This window comes from Sus scrofa, chromosome 16 (assembly GCF_000003025.6).
Source record: "Sus scrofa isolate TJ Tabasco breed Duroc chromosome 16, Sscrofa11.1, whole genome shotgun sequence".
Classification (NCBI taxonomy): Eukaryota; Metazoa; Chordata; class Mammalia; order Artiodactyla; family Suidae; genus Sus; species Sus scrofa.
Window position 1 is genome coordinate 43,153,212 of NC_010458.4, and position 20,174 is coordinate 43,173,385.

Sequence of the window (20,174 nt, forward strand, 5' to 3'; positions counted from 1 at the left end):
TCTAATCACTAGGGCTAGGGATTAGTTTTATCCGTTCTAGAACTTCACATAAATGGAGTCAATATAGTAGCTGCTCTTTTGTATAAGAGTTTTCTCACTCAAGATTATATGTTTGAGATTCATCCATGTCATTTTGTGTATCAGGGTTTACAGGGTTTATTCCTTTTAATTACTGAGTATTTTTTCTGTTGTAGGAATATTCTAGGTTTTTTTTTTTTTTTTCTGGCTTAAGTATAGTCAATGAACAATGCTCTAGTTTATCCACTTTAAAAGCTTGACAAACACACAAACTATTTCTAGTTTTTAGTTATTCTAAATAAAACTGATATGAATGCTCTTCAAAAGATCTTTTTGTGAATAGATTTTCATTTTTCTTGGGTAAATACCTAGAAATTGCAATTTTCAGGTCATAGGGAGGTATATGTTTAGTTTTATAAGAAACTTCCAGAACTTTTTTCAAAGTTGTAGCATGTTAACTCCTACCAACAATGTGTGAGAGCTTCTGTTGTTCCACATATCATCAACATTTGGCATTGTCAGTCTTTTTAATTTTAGCCATTCTGGTGGGTGTTCATCATATTACTTTTGAATTGCAAAATAGGAATATCCACAATAGAGAGCATTTCCATTACCAAGGGGTGACTTAGGCAATATCTGTGTTCATATCCTCTTGTTCCTACACCACTCCAGGTCCCTTAAGTCCTAATGTTAATATGTTTAAATCTTGATTCTCTTCCTTAAGGAGTTGATTGAAAGATTTATATTTTGGTGGTTATTTTCAATGCTTTTGGATTCAACTTGAGCTCTAAAATCACTGAAATATTCTTGAAGTTAAATTTTATGATGTTTGAATTCTATTAACATTTAAGCATTCAAATTATTCAAAACAATCAGGTTAGCTCTTGACTTAGGCTCAAGAGAAAAATAAATAAATTATCACACCTAGTCACTAACCTGTAAGATTTCTTTCACTGAATTAAATGAACATCACCTCAGGGGTGACTGACTCTCACAGACATAAACTTGATTAATGAGAATTAGTCATTTTAGACTAAGCATCAGTAACGTGATAAAGTTACCTCAAAGTTAAGTTCCTGAAGGAAATCTCTACATCTAATTTTCTTTTAATGTGAAATCTTCCCTCAGCCTTATCATTTATCGCCAGCAAGTTTCAAGCTTCTACATTACCGTTTTCCTGACTTTTCCTCCATTATCCAGGCTCTAACTCTTGCTCACTTGTTATAAAAATAGCCTAGATGTTCTTAATGCTTCTCAAAAATGTATTTCAGTCTACTGCTCATGACATTAGTCATGTTATAACCCATTTGACATTTTTTCTTTTAATGAACTTTTAGTAATCAGTAGCAATAACAGCATAGAATTCTAAAGTAGGAGAAATAAATAAATTGCTCTTTCACTAGTTCCTTTCTTTCTCTATATTTCAATTTTCCAAGATATTAAAGGATAATCCATAAGCATATATATGAATATTTAACCAGAAGATTAATAATGCAACTTTAGCATCAGTTATTTTTAGGCTGCTTTTATTTCTAGCAGTATCTATTCGGTTTCTTCCAATAACATTTAGAAAGGGCAAAATGATTCCACAGTTTTGAGGATCTCCATTGGTTACAGAGGTATTAGGAAGCTGGTATCCAAGGAAATGATATGACTTGGTATCTTAATCTCTGTTCTGACTTGCTTTTTTTCAGAAGCACTTAATACACTGCTTTGTGTCTCACTATCCAACTGTAAAATAAAATATTGGTTTTTAAGTTATATTAATACAGCAATCATTTGTTTAAATGCATAAAATGTCATCTATATATGAAGTTTGCATATTTTTGGAAATTAACCACTAGGAATAGATTTTGTACTTCTAAAAATAAGAATATTCCATGGCTTGGAACGATACTGTACTAGCTAATTGTTTTATTCATCAAACGTACATTACATGCCATAGACTCATTATAGGTTTATTTGGGTTTTGTTGTTTTTTTTTTTTTAATCTGCGTATGGGCCACCAGGGCCAGTGTTATGTGTAGGTGAAAATAAGCAGCTATGATTGAGATGATGAAGCAGCACATAAAAAATCTGCCTGCCTTAAAATGTTTTCCCTCTAGCCTGTCTTTGGGATAAGACATTATCTTTAGATTTTTCTACCAAAACCAATGTATTAACAGATAATATACCAGGATGAGTTTTTCTTTCATGAACCATTGATGCACATTCTTCCTTCAGAGTCTAGCAGGGCCCTGAGGGGAGGGAAGGGGATACAAGTAGAGACATTTTGAAAGGCTGAAGATGATGTGAAATAATGAGACACTGCATGTGCATTGTCCAGGATGGGGGAGAAATCCAGGTAGCAGGAGGACAGCTTGAGGGTGGAAAGCACCTGTGGGAAGAAGCTCTGAAAGAAAATCTGGGACTTTCACCAAAGATACACTTTCTTCCAGTGTTAGCCTAGGGCTGGACCCAGGAGACACAAATGAGGAAGTAATATAATCTTTCATTTTTTAGATAAAGCCAAGTTTTGCACATATCCTCTTTTGATGTACTTTGTTCTAACACAGGAAAGGCATAGAATAACGTTGCATGCATCACTCACATTCAGGCTTAGAATTTTGCATTTTCCCATGTTATATAAACCACATAGTGAGATAATCTCTGGCCCAGTACTAAATAAATATTAAAAATGAGAACTTATTATCATTTTGGTGTTTTGTTTTGTTTATAGCCATGACATCACATTTTATTGTGTGGATATGCTATAATTTAGGTAGGAATTTTAATTTTTTTTCATTTTGAAGCTGATACAAATTTATTATAACAAAATATGTTCAATACAGAGAAATAGAAACAAGGAGCAGGTACCTATAATTCTACCATCCAAAGATGGCCATTTTATACATATTTACTTTTTCATTCATGTATATAATGTCTATACTTGAAAACTGATTATTATTGTAAAGTGCTGTGTAAATAGAAATTCTTTTTAGTGTGATTCCAGAGTTTAAATAAAAATGAAGCCATCATGTTTTTGTCTGATAATTGCCCCTGACATTTGCCACTATCCACTTGACAAAGGAAGCAAATCCAAATGCTGCATCGTTTATTCAGACTTCAGTGCATTTTAAATGAATGGAGATTGAAGTAAAGATAACACAGAGTTCACTTTTAGACTTCTTACATTCTAATCTCTAAATCATATCCCTTTTGTTTAGTTTGCTTTATTCAACACATGCTATTTTAGCTGCCTACAATATAAAGATTTCTATCAACTAATCTCTCTCCTCTTAAAAAATAAAACCGATCACTCTGTTTTAACACATTCACATTTATATGTTTTATCATAATTAATAGAGAAAGGCTCAAGGACTTTAAGATAAATTTTAAAGTATAAATTCAGTATTTATTTCAGCTTAGATTGTTAAGCAGAATTACCAGAATTTTATTACTTTTTTCATAAATTTTTCATTTTTTTATTAAAAACACTTAGCCTTTCATAAATTAAACATAGCAAGCAATAAATAAATGTCCTTTAGAATGAGACAAAAGACCTTGATAAAAATAATTTGTACCTTGGCTCTCTAACCACTTATGATGGTTATACTAGGGCTTTCATATTAAAGAGCTATATTTTAACTGGTAATTGAATAGCTCTTCGTTAGTTTCTCTAAAAATGAGAGTTTTTAATCTCTTCTTGCAGGCTAAGATAGTCTTAAGGTTTAAATATATTTTGGAAGTTTGTCCAACAGTTAAATTGAAAATGTCTGATATTTTCAATTACTTATAACATTTATGATTTTAAGCTCCCAGCAGAAATCTGCTGCTGAAGGGAGAAAACATTAAGAGCTGTTAGTCAGAAAGACACTTATGTAAGAACTGTGACATTTGTCATTGGTTTGAAAGCAGGAAGTCTTATATTTTAGACCCAGGCCGTAAGGAATGTTTAGTGAGCATTTTACCCTCTCACAGCTGAGACAAATGGCTGATGAGTGAAATCTTGACAATGTTCACAGCTTTTCTCTTTCATTCTGTTGCAGCCCGGAAGATGGTGAGATCCACCCAGAAATCTGTCGGCTCTACATTCAGCTGCAATGCTGCTTAGAAATGTACACAACAGAGATGCTAAAATCCATATGTCTGCTGGGGTCTCTTCAATTTCATCGAAAAGGTATCTACATTTAATATAGTGCTATAAGCACTGAGAAATTGTTTTTTGATTTGTTTTGGTTTTTGCTTTTTAGGGCCATACCTGCTGCATATGGAAGTTCCCAGGCTAGGGGTAGAATCGGAACTACAGCTACTGGCCATAGCCACAGCCATGCCAGATCCAAGCTGCATCTGTGAACTACACCACAGCTTACAGCAATGCCAGATCCCTGACCCTGTGAACGAGGCCAGGGATCGAACCGTCATCCTCATGGATACTACTTGGATTCACTCCTGCTGCACCACAATGGGAATTCCCAGCACTGAGAAATTTATTTTCCAATTGTGAAGTTGACTTTGGTTAGAATCAGCACGGACATCAAAAATATATAATGATCTTACTATAGTAGTAAATGCTACTCAAGATTGCTGCCATTTCCCTAAATATATTCACTTGCAAGATAACAAAGTGCATGTTGTGTCCCAAAGTTTTGAAAATAGAGGGAAATCAACAAACAATAGGAAGCATATTAGTAATAGGAAAATCTCATTACCTGACTTAAACTATAAAGGGACTACCTTGGCTAGAAGGACTGAAACCTCCAGAGGTGGCAGTGGCTTTAGCCTGATTGGATCAAACCTCTGACTCCCATGTTGAGTGATGCTGTGCCTTCTTAGGTGTTGACTTTACCCTCAAGCAGTTTTCCCCCACATTAGCAAACTGATTCCAGCAGTTTTAGCCATCACACATGCATACAGAGAGAGAATTTCTCCCAGTCTAGACTAGTAAGTGTCCTGTTCTTTATTCTGATTGGACCAGGTCAGACCATCTGTCTGATGCTTGAACCAATCAGCATCATGAGAAGGATGGAATCATACTGATTGCTTTGTGCAATCAAGGCCCATTCCTGGGGCTAGAAGAGGAGTCAAACTCATCCAGCCAGTAGCTATTATATGACAAGAGAGAGTGGAATAGAATGGATGCTAGGGAGGAAGCCACAAGTTTCTGTCACTGGATGAGTCAATCTACATTTTCTTTACTGTCATCAAACAACAATTTGGGAGGAACCTCCTGAATGCAAACATTTTGAGATCAAGAAATAAGGGAATACACAGAAGGTAATCCCTGGCTATAAACTAAATTCACAGATAGAAAAGGTCAGAAACCCTATAATGCTGGGGGAAAATTTGATAGAAAGGGTTGAACTTGAGCTAGGCTGTGAAGGTAGGGTTCAGGTAAGGAAGGAAAAAGAAGGACCTTTCAGGTGAAGGAGCAATTAATATAGAGATTTGAAATCAAATAAACATGCAATTTGGAAGGAACTAAATGACATGATAAAAAACCTGTAAAAATCAAAATCTTGTGTACACACATACAGAAGGCAGAAGTAAAAATAAGATTACCCTATTTCCTTGGAGAGACTATTTCCTTGATATAGGAGTAGTACTTCTTTTTCCTTCTAAAGGCTGAACTTTCACAGGTTTCTAACTTTACTTCATGTTTGGAGAGATTGTTCCTTTGACCCTCTGGAGACCTGATCAGAAAATTGAATGCTCAAATGCACTGATGACCTCCAAACATTTATCACTGGCCCAACGTCTTTGTCCTGTTCTCATACACACACACATGCATTCACACATGTTCACACACACAGAGTAGTATTTTTAGTTTTTAACTGTGGTTGAGAAGGATTTTTTATTAAAGTATAGTTGATTTACAATGTTCTGTCAATTTGCTGTACAGAAAAAATCACATATACATATAAATTATTTTTCTTATATTATCTTCCATCATGTTCTGTCACAATTGATTTGATAGAGTTCCTTATGCTACACAGTAGGACTTCATTACTTATCCATTCTAAATGTAATAGTTTGTGTCTACCAACCGCAAACTCCCCATCCATCCCATGTCTCCTCCTCCCTCTTGGCAACCATGTCTTTGAGTCTGTGGTTGAATAGATTGGGTAAGAATGGATTTCTCCCAGGTCTGCACTGGCCACAGTTGTCATATTCCATGCCCCTGAAATCTCCCTCGATGACTGTTCTTAACACCCAGGAACCTCCACTCCCATTCTCACTCTAACTCCTTGGCTTTCCCCCGGTCTCCTGCCACCCTCCCCTCTTTTTTGTCTTTTCACAAATGGCTTTTGAAAGAAAAACTTCCCTGCTAGCTCTCTGTTTAAAAATAAAAGGGGTTCCCTCTTGCAGATATCTTCCCTATCATATTTGGTCTTGACCACACAAATAAAAAACACATCAGCTCTTAATTTATCAGCTCATGTGGTCTGAACTGCCTCCTGTTTTCATTGTCAGTCTCTGATCTTGTCCTTCCCTGCCCCTTCTTTTAAAAACAATAAGCCCTGCTTCCTTCTCTAGCACCTAATCTTCTATGTGTGACTCTGAAAAGAAATACCTGACAGCATCTTTGATTTCTTCCCTTTGTAGGATTAAGTCCTGCTTGGATATCTGTTATTTTTCTAAAATGATTACTACTTAAAGTATAAATCCTTAGAAAATGCATTTCAAAATTATCCAGGATACTGTATAAATGTGAAAATTCATGGATCCTGTCCAGGACACACTGAGTCAGAATCTGGGGCCACTCCAGGTGATTCTGAAACACCGTGAAGATAGCTAACTGTCGCACCAACTTTGAAACAAAAGGAAATCACACCATCATACGTAGAAAAATGGAAACTTCCAAACCCTTACCTGGCTGTTCTCTACTCACATAAGTATATGCTTTCAACATTGTTGTAGGTTTTTCTTCTTTTTCACCACTAGAATGAAGTCTGTCTACCAACACTTAAGATGCCAGGTAATATACTCTTAATCCAGATGGTGGTATCTCTAGCATAGCCTTGGGCTAGGAGGGGCCCTCTCTAGATGCTCTCACTAAGTCCTTTCAAGAAATCAGTTGGCCCTCTTGGATTCAATCAATTGTGGATTGTGTACTATGCTTATCATCTATGGTTGTTTGAATCCAGGGATACAGAACTGTGGCTACAGAGGACCAGCTATGGGACTTGAGCATCCATGGATTTTAGTGTCCATGGCAGGTCTGGAATCATCTCTCCCACCCACCCCCTACACGCAGGTTCAGAAGAATGAGGGTAGTTCTCAGAGTCTTAGGGGAATGGTGATTCCCATTCTGATCTGTAATACTCAAAATCTCTTAACACGCAGAATCTCTTCGTGGTACACTTCTTTTAATACAGTGGTAAAAACTGGTAGCTTTTAGGTTAGCTAATTTCTTCTCCCCTCCATGTGAATGTTACCGGTTAGTCATTTCTCTCTTATTTACTCTTTCTCTTCCAGCAAGGACAAAAAAGGGAATTGTAATTGAGTCATTATTTTGGCTCTATATGAGAGTCTGTGGTCAATTTTTTATTGTGATTAGATACTAAAGTCAGATTGTTTCACAGTTATCTGTACCTTTAATTTATTTTTACTTCTAATCACCTTCCTGACTGCCACAAGAAGTCCAGAAAGTATTGTATATCTCATTTATTCTAATTATTGTATTGAGTAGTCGTTAGTTTACTCTTTGGAGAAAATAAAGGGCACACAAGGTTACTGCAGGGCCAAGGAGTATGGTTTGTTTCTGGGAAAAATAAGCCTTAAATCATTTTAAAGCTCCTGCAGTGAGCTTGAATTTAATAATGAAGATTGTCCTTCTCTCCCAATTAAGAAAATTATAAGTTTCCTGGTCCTTAACAATATCGTCAGTGGATCTTCATGCTTTTTCCATGCACCATGCTTCTGAATTTTTGCTGTCTCATAAGTCTGATGGGTACAATCTACTTGGAAATCTTTTATACTTTATAAGGCCACACTATTGCCAAAAAATGAAGACAAACAGTGCTAAGATGATGGTTTTATTCCATGGCCAACAAAATTAAGGTAAATTACAGTAATATGAGGTAAAAATCCACATTGAATAAAGGCTATTGGATTATACCATGCAGAGTGTGGTTCTGAAAAACTATATTTCAAGATGACAGATGGGAATAATTGTAGGCATTTTATAGCATCATATCCTAACACTTTTAAGTTGTAGTTTGGACCATTATTTGACAAAGTCTAATTTCTATGTTTATAGTGAAAAATAGTTGCTCTCACTTCTTCACAGTCAGTTAGGTAGGAAATCTTCTCTCACAACTGAATCTTTGTATCACAGTGACCATTAATACCTGTTTCCTGACACCATATGAAATGAGGCTTCAGGTTTTGTTCACGCCATTGGCAGAAAGTGGATCCAGGTTTCTAAGGGAATTCGATGATCTTGCCATTTTGACCATGGCTTTCCTCTTTCACATTCTCCCCCAGTCAATCAGTTTTGACAACATCCTCACTCTAAAAGAAGCAGAGATGATAGAGTGCTCCAGTGCAGGCCCTTTCACCTATGGACTTGCCCTCTCCCTCTTGATTCTCATCTCTCATTGCTCTGTCAAGGGCTTTCTCTGACTCTGGCCCACTCCTCTGCCATCACTTACAGCCAAATTGTCTCAGGCCCTTTGAGATATACCATCGTCCCTTCCTCCCCCTAAGATCTAAGATAATATGGGTTCTTCCCCTGCAATGTGTCACCAGGATATATACAGAGAGAAAAAAAAATGTAGAGTAAATGTAATCACAAAAAAGAAAAGAGAGAAATGTTAAAAGTTAAAAATTTTTAATTCAAAATCTAGTGGGAGTTGAGAGCTCAAGATGCTCTAATAAGAAATTAATGAACCACCATCCATCCAGCAAAAACAAGATAAACTCAGGATGAAGAATGGAATATGAACAGTAAAGATACCAGTGTATTGAGCCTCCTCTTCAAAAATGTAAAGGAAGTGATCCACACCAATAAAAGAAACAAGCAATATAAAGACAGAAATAGAATAAAGCCACAAGTAAAGACCTTACTTTCCAATGTGATGAAGCATTTGATACTAAAATAGAACAGAAGGTTAGAAGAAATAAAGCAGAATAAATCTTTTTTTTTTTTTTTTTTTTTTTTTTTTGTCTTTTGTCTTTTGCTGTTGTTGTTGTTGTTGCTATTTCTTGGGCCGCTCCCGCGGCATATGGAGGTTCCCAGGCTAGGGGTCTAATCGGAGCTGTAGCCACCTGCCTACGCCAGAGCCACAGCAACGCGGGATCCGAGCCGCGTCTGCAACCTACACCACAGCTCACGGCAACGCCGGATCGTTAACCCACTGAGCAAGGGCAGGGACCGAACCCGCAACCTCATGGTTCCTAGTCGGATTCGTTAACCACTGCGCCACGACGGGAACTCCTGAATAAATCTTAAAATAGACTGTGATTCAAATTATGAGTGGACACATACATTTGTTCTTTGAACAAATATTTATTGAGCAAATATCATATGTTAGGCACTGTTTTAGGTACTGGAACATTGCAACAATCAGGGCTGAAAGAGGTCCCTGTCCTAGGTGGGTATATAGTCTAATGTAGAGAAATAGAGGGGAAAAAGTTCTAAAAATCCCGCACACTGATAAGTACAATGTCAGTAACTAAAAGAGAATAGGTAATGTAATAGGAAGTGACCATCAATAGGTGGCTACTTTAGAAGGAATGGCCAAAGCCCTCTGGGGAGACAGAACTTAATCAATCTAAGATTTGGCTGACAAGAAGGAAACAGCTTCATAAACACTGGCATCTAATGCACAGGACCCAAGACCAGAACAAACTTCTACTATTTGAAGAACATAAACATAACCAACTTCCAACACATCTGTTTCCATGTCTCACATACCAAACAGGGAGCAGGACACCATGTTCATCACCTTTTGTCAAAGTAGATGTCAGCTGAGGGCGAGGATAATAGCAATGGCTTCCACTTATTAAGTACTTTTTCTTACTTCCTTTAGACATATCATCTCATTTTATCCACACGTGTTATTTTTCCCGTTTTACACATGAAAAACCTGAGGCTCCAAGAGGTAACTTGTCCAAGGTCATCCAGCTCATTAATCCCATTGCAAAGCATGTGATCGTCCCACTACACCAGACCATTTCCAACAGAGGTACATTGGAGAAAGGCAAGAGATCATCTCAGGTGGAGACATGAAAGACACTAGCACAATGGGCTAAATTCTACCCACAGATTTGACTTCCTCTAATGATTGGTGCACATATTTCAAAATACCATGTTTAAAGTCTAAAATTCATTGTGTATTTCTTACCAAAATTTTCTTCCCCAAAAGTTCAGAGAATTACTTTCAAGATGGGAGGGAAAGTTAACTCCATAGATCGCTTAATGATTTACAAAATAGTTTGCTTTGGGTGAAGAAGTTTAAATTTGACTAGGAAATAATTATATTTAGTAAAATAAAATAAAGCATTCATGTGATCCAAAGGGAGAATGATTTTGTCATGATACCTCCTATTCTGGGAAAGTTGAAATTAATTAACTACAGGTAAATAAATACCTCCTTTATATTGTTCTCCTCTACCTTAGGGGCTAAAAGTGGAGCAGTGAAAGCCTTATAGGGACCCTTCCAAATGTTTTTCCATTGACTGCTCTTCTGTGCAGCAAGGGGGACCTGTGTTTCTCCATACAGCAAGTGGAACCACCAAGATGACTGCCACTCTGGGGACAATGATAGGACTGTGATGGCACAAGGAGCACAGAGAAGGATGTAGGGCAGTGGGGGCATGGGAGATAGGTCTGTATCTCATCTGAGATGGGAACTGTTTATTTCTCCAAAAATGGAGCTCTGTTTATGGTATAAGCGTTATTTTCTATGATGTGTTTTATAGCACTATGGATGTCTTCTTACCATAGTGTAAAAAAGCCCTTAAAACCATTCTTTAATGTAGGTAAACAGATAACTGAATTAATACAACTTATTTCCATTTAAAGTACATGCTCTTTTGAAACACAAGAGTAAAGGTGAATTGCTTAATGCATAGCTTACATTCCCCTAGTTCTTTTCACAGTACCTGGAGTTATAAAGCTCCTACCAGTTATGAAAATGCATGAGCGTGAGAGTAACTACATGGAAAAGCTTCGGCGCATCTCATGTAAGCTGTGTTCATTTAGTCATTCACAGTCTGTATGAAAACTATCCCAAGAGCCTTCCCTGTATATAGTATCATAGCAGATAATGTGTCAGGAGTACAAAGAACATCGGAAGTTTGCCCCTGCCATCAAGGAAGTGATAGTGCAGTGATATAATATTAGCTCAGAGAAGATTAGTTTGTTTTGTTTTAATTCCTAGGGAAATTTATGCAAAGGGATACAATTGATTCCACTGGATGCTGGCAGCCAAACACAGGGCCCCCAAAGAGACACTGTCTATGGCTATGCTTCCCATCATCACTATAGGCTGAAAATAGGCAGGGAAGCAAGAAGGAGTCAGCGGGGAAGGGAAAGGAAGAAAAACTAAGAGAAATGGAGAAGAAAGGGGATGGGAGAAATGAGATCAGAAAGAGGAAAGAGGTCTTCAGAGTGGAGAGTGATAAAGGGCCCCCGCTCTAAGTAAATGACCCCAGCCCAATCTTCTGGGGCCAGTGCCTCGGACTTGTGAGGTGGACAGAGTTCTGTGGGACCCTGGAGGCTGCCCACAATCAGATGTGTTTTCGTTCCTCCTAAACAACAGACCATTTCTCATGAACATAAGAATAACCAGCTGTCCAAACTGGTATGTGCTTCATGGGTAGTTTCCCTTAGCTTTTCCTCCAATGTGCCTATTATGTTATCCATAAACAAGCTAAAAATACATGGAAATCCCGAAGGAGCTGAAGGCAAAAAGCTTTGTGAGGCCCTGAGGAAAGGGGCCAACTTTTTGATGTCCTGGTTCTCAACAGTGATGAAGCCAGCTTAACCTTAGCGTAATTTCAAGGTGTTCTAAAGGCTCTCCTTCTCCCCTGCCTCTATTCCCCTCCCCCAAGAAAATATTTGTTCACTGAGGCCTGAAATTGATTTTTCAGGGGACAGAGTTTTTCATTTCATAATAAGAAATGATTTTCAGTGCATAGTCACTCTTGGGCAAAGTAAAATTTTGACTTGAAGCTACCATCTGGAAGCAGCTTGACCTCTTTCCTGAGAGCAGGGCAGAGAGCCCACCTGATGTTAGAAACAGGTGCTCCATTCTAAGGATGACCAGTCAAAGTGGGGAGAAGGCAGGGATGCAAAACTCAAATCAGCCCCCTTCGAGGTTTGTGGGGTGTCCTTCTGCTGACTTTTTTAATGTGGCTCTGAAGAACATCTAGGAACTGGCTGTGCTAGCCTATCCAGCCTCACTCTCACCAGCCACTCCACTTCATCTGTTCCCACACCCTGCCAGCCACATTCAAGTAATCTCAATTTGGAAGTTCTTTCCAGTTGGTCCCTATGCCTAAAACATTTGCCCACCCTACCCAGCCCCACAACCATGACTTTTACCTGTTCTACCCCTATGCTTTCTCTGGCTTATAACTTATGTGGGACTTCCTGCAGAAAGCTTTTCCTGGCTCTCCAAGGTTGGGCTTGTGCCCACCCCATGTGCCCCAGGCATGTCATGACACTGATTACAGCATTTGTTACACTGAAGGTAGATACACATTGGATGTGTTCACCGCTGTATATATTCAGCATTTAGCACAGTGCCTGGAAAAGAGTAAATTAATACTTGTTGAATAAGCAAAGGAATTGCTTTCATTCTGCATCTGTTATTAAAAGAGAGGGAATTTAATTGGAGAAAAAGAAGCTTGTCCAGAGATGTTGGACTAAACTCATCCATAGATTTCCCCTCCTACTAAAAATTCATTGAAATAGCAGCAAAAGATATAATGAAAAGAATAAATCTGTATTAGTTCTTATATTTGTCAGGGTAGGGTAAAGCTGCATGAAACAACACCAATTCTCAATGGATTAGAACAGTAAGAGTTCATTAGTCACCCAGGCCATAGTCAAGTGCCAAAGCTGGGGTGGGGTGAACTGTTTTAATCTTTCCATTCCCCACATCCACCCAATGGTCGGGGGAGAAAAGAAAGCATGGGGGTTCCTATAAGAGGATTTTTAGAAGCCACTCTAGAGGAGGCAGACAACACTCTTACTCAGAATTCATTTTCCAGATCTGTTACACTGGCCCCACTAATTGTAAGAGGAAAAGAACATAGAGGATGGCAGATGCAAAACGGTCTCCCTGACCCTGAAAAACAAGGAAGGATAATTTCAACAAACCAGAAACTGGGGGATTTCTCAAAGCTAGAAAGCAATTGGGATTGGATTGGTGGATATAAATGGAGAAAGGAAGCCATAGCTAATAAGAAACTCAAGAACAAACAGAAGAAAATCATGTGGGAGATAATTACTCCAAAAATAAAATCAATTCCAGAGAACTTCAAACTAGAAGTCAGCAAACGCAAATCACACCAAGAATTTCTGGAACTGTTGTCTGGGAAGTGGATGTTTGAAATTGCATTCAGGAAAACCTGGGATGGTCCATGCTGAGTAAGAGAGACCAACATTGCTTGCCCTAGGAAGACACCTGGTGTCAGTGTTAGGACCAGGCAGCATAGCGGAACAGAGGTTCAAAGAACTCAAATCCTCTGTAAGGACAGCTGCAGAACAATGAGAAAGTGTGCACGTGACTCCAGTGTTTTTCCCAGACTCCACACATCTCGCTGAGTAAGAATTGTAAGCAGGAAACACAAAGCCAACACAGGACCCAAAAAATAGACCGTGTGCCCAGGTAAATGTATAAATGGAGATGAGAAGCACCCAGAAGACAAGCTTTAGACACACTGTCCCACCACACATCTTGCCCCTTCTTTAGTCACCAGAAGGAGGATACTCATTAGAGTGACAGGCAAAGAGAGACACTCAAAAGACAAAGCTGAACAGACATCCAGGAAGAATCAGATTTTTAAGAGAAACTAACACTCTGAAAGGGAGATACCAAGCGGCAACACCAAACAACTAATGCTTGATAACAAACTTAAAAGTAGAAACAGATGAAGAATTTAAAATATAACTGTATAACTGTAATCAATAGTTTCAGGGAGATTTATTTTTAGTCTGTCATACCTATAAAACAGTAATTGCAGCAGAAAGGAAACACACAGATTTGCTGGAAACAAAAGTGTAATCCATCAAATAAAATTTTAATAGATGGGTTAATATTAGGAGATGATTCTTCAGTCTCATGCATTTCTGTTCATCTTGCAAACTGAGGCACTCACTGTCCTTAGTTTTACACTAGCTTTTTAAGGCTGTTTATTTAGTAAATGTCTTGAAAAATAGAGACAGTGTCTCTCTCCAGAGCAAGGCATGCGTATGATTCAGAATAATGCAAATGTTCCCCTCTGAAGCAAAAGGCAGACATGCATTATAAAAGACTTAAGATCCTTAAACTCAGGGTTCCTTTCCTGTCTCCTGTGTGGAGGTGGGGGTGAGGTGGGGGAGGTATGCTCTGGCCCTGTTTGTATTACCCTGTGGAAATGAAAACTCAAGAAACTAACACAAATGCTGATACTCATTTTGTGAGTACTAAATCACCTTTGTCTCTAACCCAGGAGTCCTATGTCTTTCTATCCAGTAACCATGAAACTGTGACAGGCTACTTCACAGGTAGAGTAAAATCTCAGACGCTTCACAGTCCTTAACAATTATTATAATGGAAACACTGAGAACGTAAAATAGGGACCTGAAAGATCAAGTTAAGGTCTTCTCCCAGAGTTCAGCCCCCACAGTGAATATGGAGAATCGGGGGTAGTTAACATGAAATAGGGATTCCAAAACAGAGAGGCAAGACAGAAATTGACCATTAAGAAAAATAAAAAAACTTTTCCCAAACCTATATCAAGAAATAAATATTTAAAATGAAAAGGCTATAACATCTCAATAAAGCACTCCACAGATTACTTAATAATTACAAAGGGTAAAGGGTACATCTACAATAGTCAAAGCTGGCAGAAACCACCGTAGCCAAGCAATCAATATTTAAGTAACATCATTAATAATGAATGGGACAAACATTCATGTGCTTTCTGATGAAATGCACTAATACGGACACAATATCACTCCTATAATATTCTTGCCAAAACTGAACCTAGATACGTGGAAACAATCTGACAAATCCAGATTTAAAGACATTCTTGAAAACAGTTTGCCTGGACTCTTTATTCAAAAATATCAATGAAATGAAAGATGATAAAAGACAAAGATATTTCAAGAGAATTAAAAGAGAATAGAAATATGACAAATGCTGCATAACCCTTAATTAGATTCTTCAACATAAAAAAAGTTATAAAGGACATTATTGGAATAATTGGGGAAATTTGAATATAGATATGTTTGTTAAATAATAGTATTGTATCAAATTGACTTGAATCAAAGTTAAGGTTTTTCTAATTAACTTTTTTTTATTTTATAATGATTTTTATTTTTTCCATTATAGCTGGTTTGTAGTGTTGTGTTAATTTTCTACTGCACAGCATGGTGACCCGGTCACACATACATGTATGCATTCTTTTTTCTCACATTATCATGCTCCATCATAAGTGACTAGATATAGTTCCCAGTGCTATACAGCAAAATCTCTTGCTTATCCATTTCCAAAGGCAATAGTTTGCATCTATTAATCCCAAATTTCCAATCCATACCATTCCCTCCCCCTCCCCCTCAGCAACCACAAGTCTGTTCTCCATGTCCATGATTTTCTTTTCTGTGGAAGGGTTCATTTGTGCCACATATTAGATTCCAGATATAAGTGAGGTACTTTAGAAAACTATATGTAGAACTACCATATGACCCAGCAATCTCACTCTTGGGCACATATCCAGACAAAACTTTCCTTGAAAAAGACATATGCACACACGTGTTCACTGCAGCACTATTCATAATAGCCAAGACATGGAAACAACCTAAACGTCCATCAACAGATGACTGGATTAAGAAGATGTAGTATATATACACAATGGAATACTACTCAGCCATAAAAAAGAACAAAACAAAGTTAAGTTTTTTCATATAATTGTTTTAAAGTTATTTGAGAAAACATTCTTGTTCTTTAGGAGATATATACTGAAGAATTCAGGATAAAGTGTAATTAATGTCATAACTTACTCTTAAGAAGTTCATCAAAATTTTATATATTATACATTTTTATATAAGTTATATATAATCTATATATGAAACGTGTGTATATGTATATACACACACACATAATTTAGACAGAGAGAAAGACTGAGAGAGATAAAAGAAAAATATGGCTAAATATTAACGATCAGTGAAACTAGAATGTTTGGATGTTCATGGTATTATTCTCACAAGTTTGCTACAGGTTCAAAAACTTTGAAAATAAAAAACTGGAGAAAATAGATTGCAAATGCCAAGCAAATGCCCCCCCAAAAGTAGTAACATATAATGTACCCATATCTAGATATATTTAGGAATAATTTCATAACTCAAATGTTTAAAGATAAAAAAAAATTTCAGAGGGCCATAAGTAGGCTACATACATAACATCCTTGGACACAGGCAGAAGAAAAGGAACATTATTATCTAAGTTCTGAGAGAAACTTGGTTTGAACATTGATTTCTACATCCAGTCAATTAGAACTTAAATGTGGATACAGAGGGGGAGAAGAAAAATACTAGAAAGAATTTTGAGTACTATAAAGACGAAGAAATTTTGTATTCACATATCTCCTCTGAAATAATTAGTCAAGAACGTGTCCAAGCAAAATGAAATGAATCCAAAAATAGGAAGATTTGGAATCCAAGAAACAGTAGTGTACAAAGAAATCTGAGCCATAAATACACAGCATTAAAGATATGAAACAGTTACAATAGAAAACCATAGTCACCTTTATCCTATTAAAAATATATTTAGTGAATGATTTTCTAGGACAAATGAATTACCAAAATTAACTCAAGAAGAGCAAAATGTTTTGATAAACCATTAAACCTATATAGTACTGAGAAAGTACTCAATGATTCATCTTTCAGTAAAGTTCCAAATCTCAGATGACAGTAATTTATAGTTTCAATTGCAGTAGGAATGATCAGTATCCATTGTACAGAAAGAACCCTTAAAAATCAATTAGATAGCCTTGTTGTTTAAATGGGCAGTGAGGGAGTTCCTGTTATGACACAGTGGAAATGAATCCAACTAGTATCCATGAGGATGTGGGTCAGGGATCTGGCATTGCTGTGAGCTGTGGTATAGGTCACAGATGCAGCTTGGATCCCATGTTGCCATGGCTGTGGCATAGGCTAGCATCTACAGCTCCAATCTGACCCCTAGCCTAAGAACTTCCATATGCCACTGGTGTGTCCTAAAAAGAAAAAAAGAAAAGAAGAAGGAACAAATTATATGAATAGAAAGTGTAGAGAAGAAATACAAGTAGTCAATTAACACATGAAAATTAACTTACTTGCATTTGTAATAAAGGAAATGAAAACTAAAACTTCAATAAGAGATTGTTTTCCCTCATCAAATCAACAGATATTAAATGTTGATAATATAAAGTCTGGCAAAGGTGTAGGGAAATAGATTCTCTCATTTATGGTTGGTGGAAGTGAAATGTCACATTAGAATAGCCTCTTTGGAGACCAATGAGGCAATATATATTAAAGTATAAAATGTGAATATGTGTGCTTTGCCCTGGTTTTCCACTTGAAAGGATCTGTCCCATATAGTAATGGCATATAGTGGAGAAAGGAAAGAAATACAATGTCAGTTCCTTAATATGGACTACTACCCATCATCAAAAAGCATAAAATAAATCAAAATGTACAAACCTGAAAATATCTCTAACCATAACAACATAGCAAAGAAAGTTGTATTATAAATATATAGTATAATTACTTTTTTAATGCTATATATCTACTGAAATTCCGCAGTATATAAGGCTTGGTCATTGGTACTGGACTTAAAGAATTGAAGAAAACATAAAATTTCCTAGCCTTACAGACTATCCAGTATGGAGATGGGGGCAGAGAGTAGAGTTGGGGTGGGCAAGTAATAAACTAGTTAGCAAATATATAAGATAATTTCTAAGAGTGATGAGTTCTAGGCAGGCAGTAAACAGGGACTATAGTGGGAGGGAATGCCCAGCATAATCAGTGCTATCAGTAAATGAGAGTGATTGCTGTCTCCCCATGTATATTCTGGAATTGAAATCCCCTGCAATTCCTATGGATCTCTCCCATGTTCGAAGATGTTTCAGCCAGAGAGGATATAATATGTTCAAAATTCTCCAGAGATTTTGTGAGCTGACCGGGAGCACTAAACTGCAAGTCCAACACCTGAGATCTTCATTCTTGTTCATCCTCATTATTGGAGTTAGATGTAGTCTCTAATCATGAGAGAAAAGAGGGTGTACTTAGCATTGCAAGTTCATAGGCATGTTTCAGGAATACTTGCATAGTTATGTTACTTCTAAAAAGTTATAGAATTCATTTGTCTTATGTAAGGAGTCAAATTAGAACAGGCAGAAATGTAAACAGATTGGCTATGGATTGGACTCTGCCTCTCTGACTATGCCTTTGCATGCAGAAGGTGTGTATATGAGAGATGTAGAGACAGGATCCCAAGAAAGAACATCACGTTACCTTGTGTCCTTCCCTGTTCTCACGGAATGAAAGTTTGGGCTTTACAGTCCTGACCACAGGACAGGGGCAACTATGGCCCCACACCAAGCAGAGCCCATAAAGCAGAGAATTCCTTTGTGTGAATCTCCTTCATCTCCCATTTGCTGTCCCAAACATAGTTCATTCTCCATGGTGTTTCAACCCCACAGGAGTGGAAGAGGAGTCATGTCCCTCTCAGATGGCCCTCTCCTCTAGAGCTTTGAAAAGCAGAGAGCTGTTTTTTTGGGACACCCCCACACACACACACACACACAAACACACACACTCCCACTTTTGTCCCTGTTTCAAGTCTTAGCAGCCCTTGTCCAGACTTGCATCCTAAGGCTGAACTCCTCAGAGGTGGGTGCCAAATGGACAGCGTTTGTGCATTCAACCGGGAGATGCAATGCAAATGCTTTTACGAAGTCAGTGCTCTCCATCTGGGAAATGGTAGTATGCTAAATTATGTTGCTTAATTAATTTCCACCCAGCAGCAGCACCATAAAATTGGAAAAGCAATTCCATCACCCAGGGTCAATGTGCATAAAGTACACCCAAAAGGATCAAAAGTTTTTCAGTAAACATGTGTTTGTGCTTTGCCTGAGTGTTCAGAGGCCCACTTCTACTATAGACTGATCAATGATATACAGTTAATTACCAGCTAATAGCTTGTCTCTTTCTCCTTGTGTTGCTACCACATGGATGAGAAATTACAGGGATTAATTTTTTTTTTTTTTTGGCTAGTCCTCTTCAGACCAAGAACCCAAGGGAACCCAAGTCTTCCATTAGACTTTACCGTGAAGAGCCTTCCTCTTCCTAAGTGTTTTTTTGTTTTGTTTTGTTTTTTAAAAAATGCAAAAACAGTTTCCTCTTCCTAAGTGTTTTTGTTTTTTGTTTTTTAAAAAATGCAAAAACAGTCATATCATAATGAGGAAAACTGAGCTAAGAGGTAACCAGGTGTAACTGGTACCTCATGAATATTCAATAATATGGACGGTAACAATTTAACAACTAGTCTAGAGCTGTAGCTGCATAGTATAAATAAAACTGGATGAAAAAGTAAAAGAAACAATATAGGTAAGGTTTTTACCAGACACATGATGTCATGTAACAGCTTTGTAATTGTTTGTATAATTTTTTTAAATTGTCTATCTCCAGCAGTTTAAGTTCCATGAGACAAAGGCTATGTCTTTCACTTCTGTCTCTCTAGCATCAAGCCCAATACCTGAAACTTAACTGACACTCAGGAAATACTTGTAATTCAGTGAGTGAATGAACAACTGACAAAGCCAGGTTGAAAATCCAGTTCTTAGCCATTCCCATGATAGCAAGATGTCCCCTAACAGATACACAGATGTTCAAGGCAGACTGAACAACATTAACAGAGGATACTTGGACCATGGACTATAACTCCCATTTAATTTTGTATGAATTTACAACCTAA

At 37.4% G+C, this 20,174-nt stretch overlaps 2 protein-coding genes across 6 annotated transcripts in view; one reads left to right on the plus strand and one right to left on the minus strand.

Moving 5' to 3' along the window:
• RGS7BP (regulator of G protein signaling 7 binding protein) overlaps window positions 1-20,174 on the plus strand; it is a 104,060-nt gene that overhangs the window by 64,428 nt on the left and 19,458 nt on the right. For all 5 annotated transcript variants that reach the window (XR_002339496.1, XM_021076542.1, XM_021076540.1 and 2 more), the window contains 1 exon segment: window positions 4,047-4,177. Coding sequence is in view for 4 of the 5 variants with exons in the window: in XM_021076542.1 (XP_020932201.1) it covers window positions 4,047-4,177 (131 nt within the window). In the remaining variant the exon portion in view is untranslated.
• Window positions 1-20,174, minus strand: part of SREK1IP1 (SREK1 interacting protein 1) — a 232,387-nt gene that overhangs the window by 39,346 nt on the left and 172,867 nt on the right. The window lies entirely within an intron of this gene.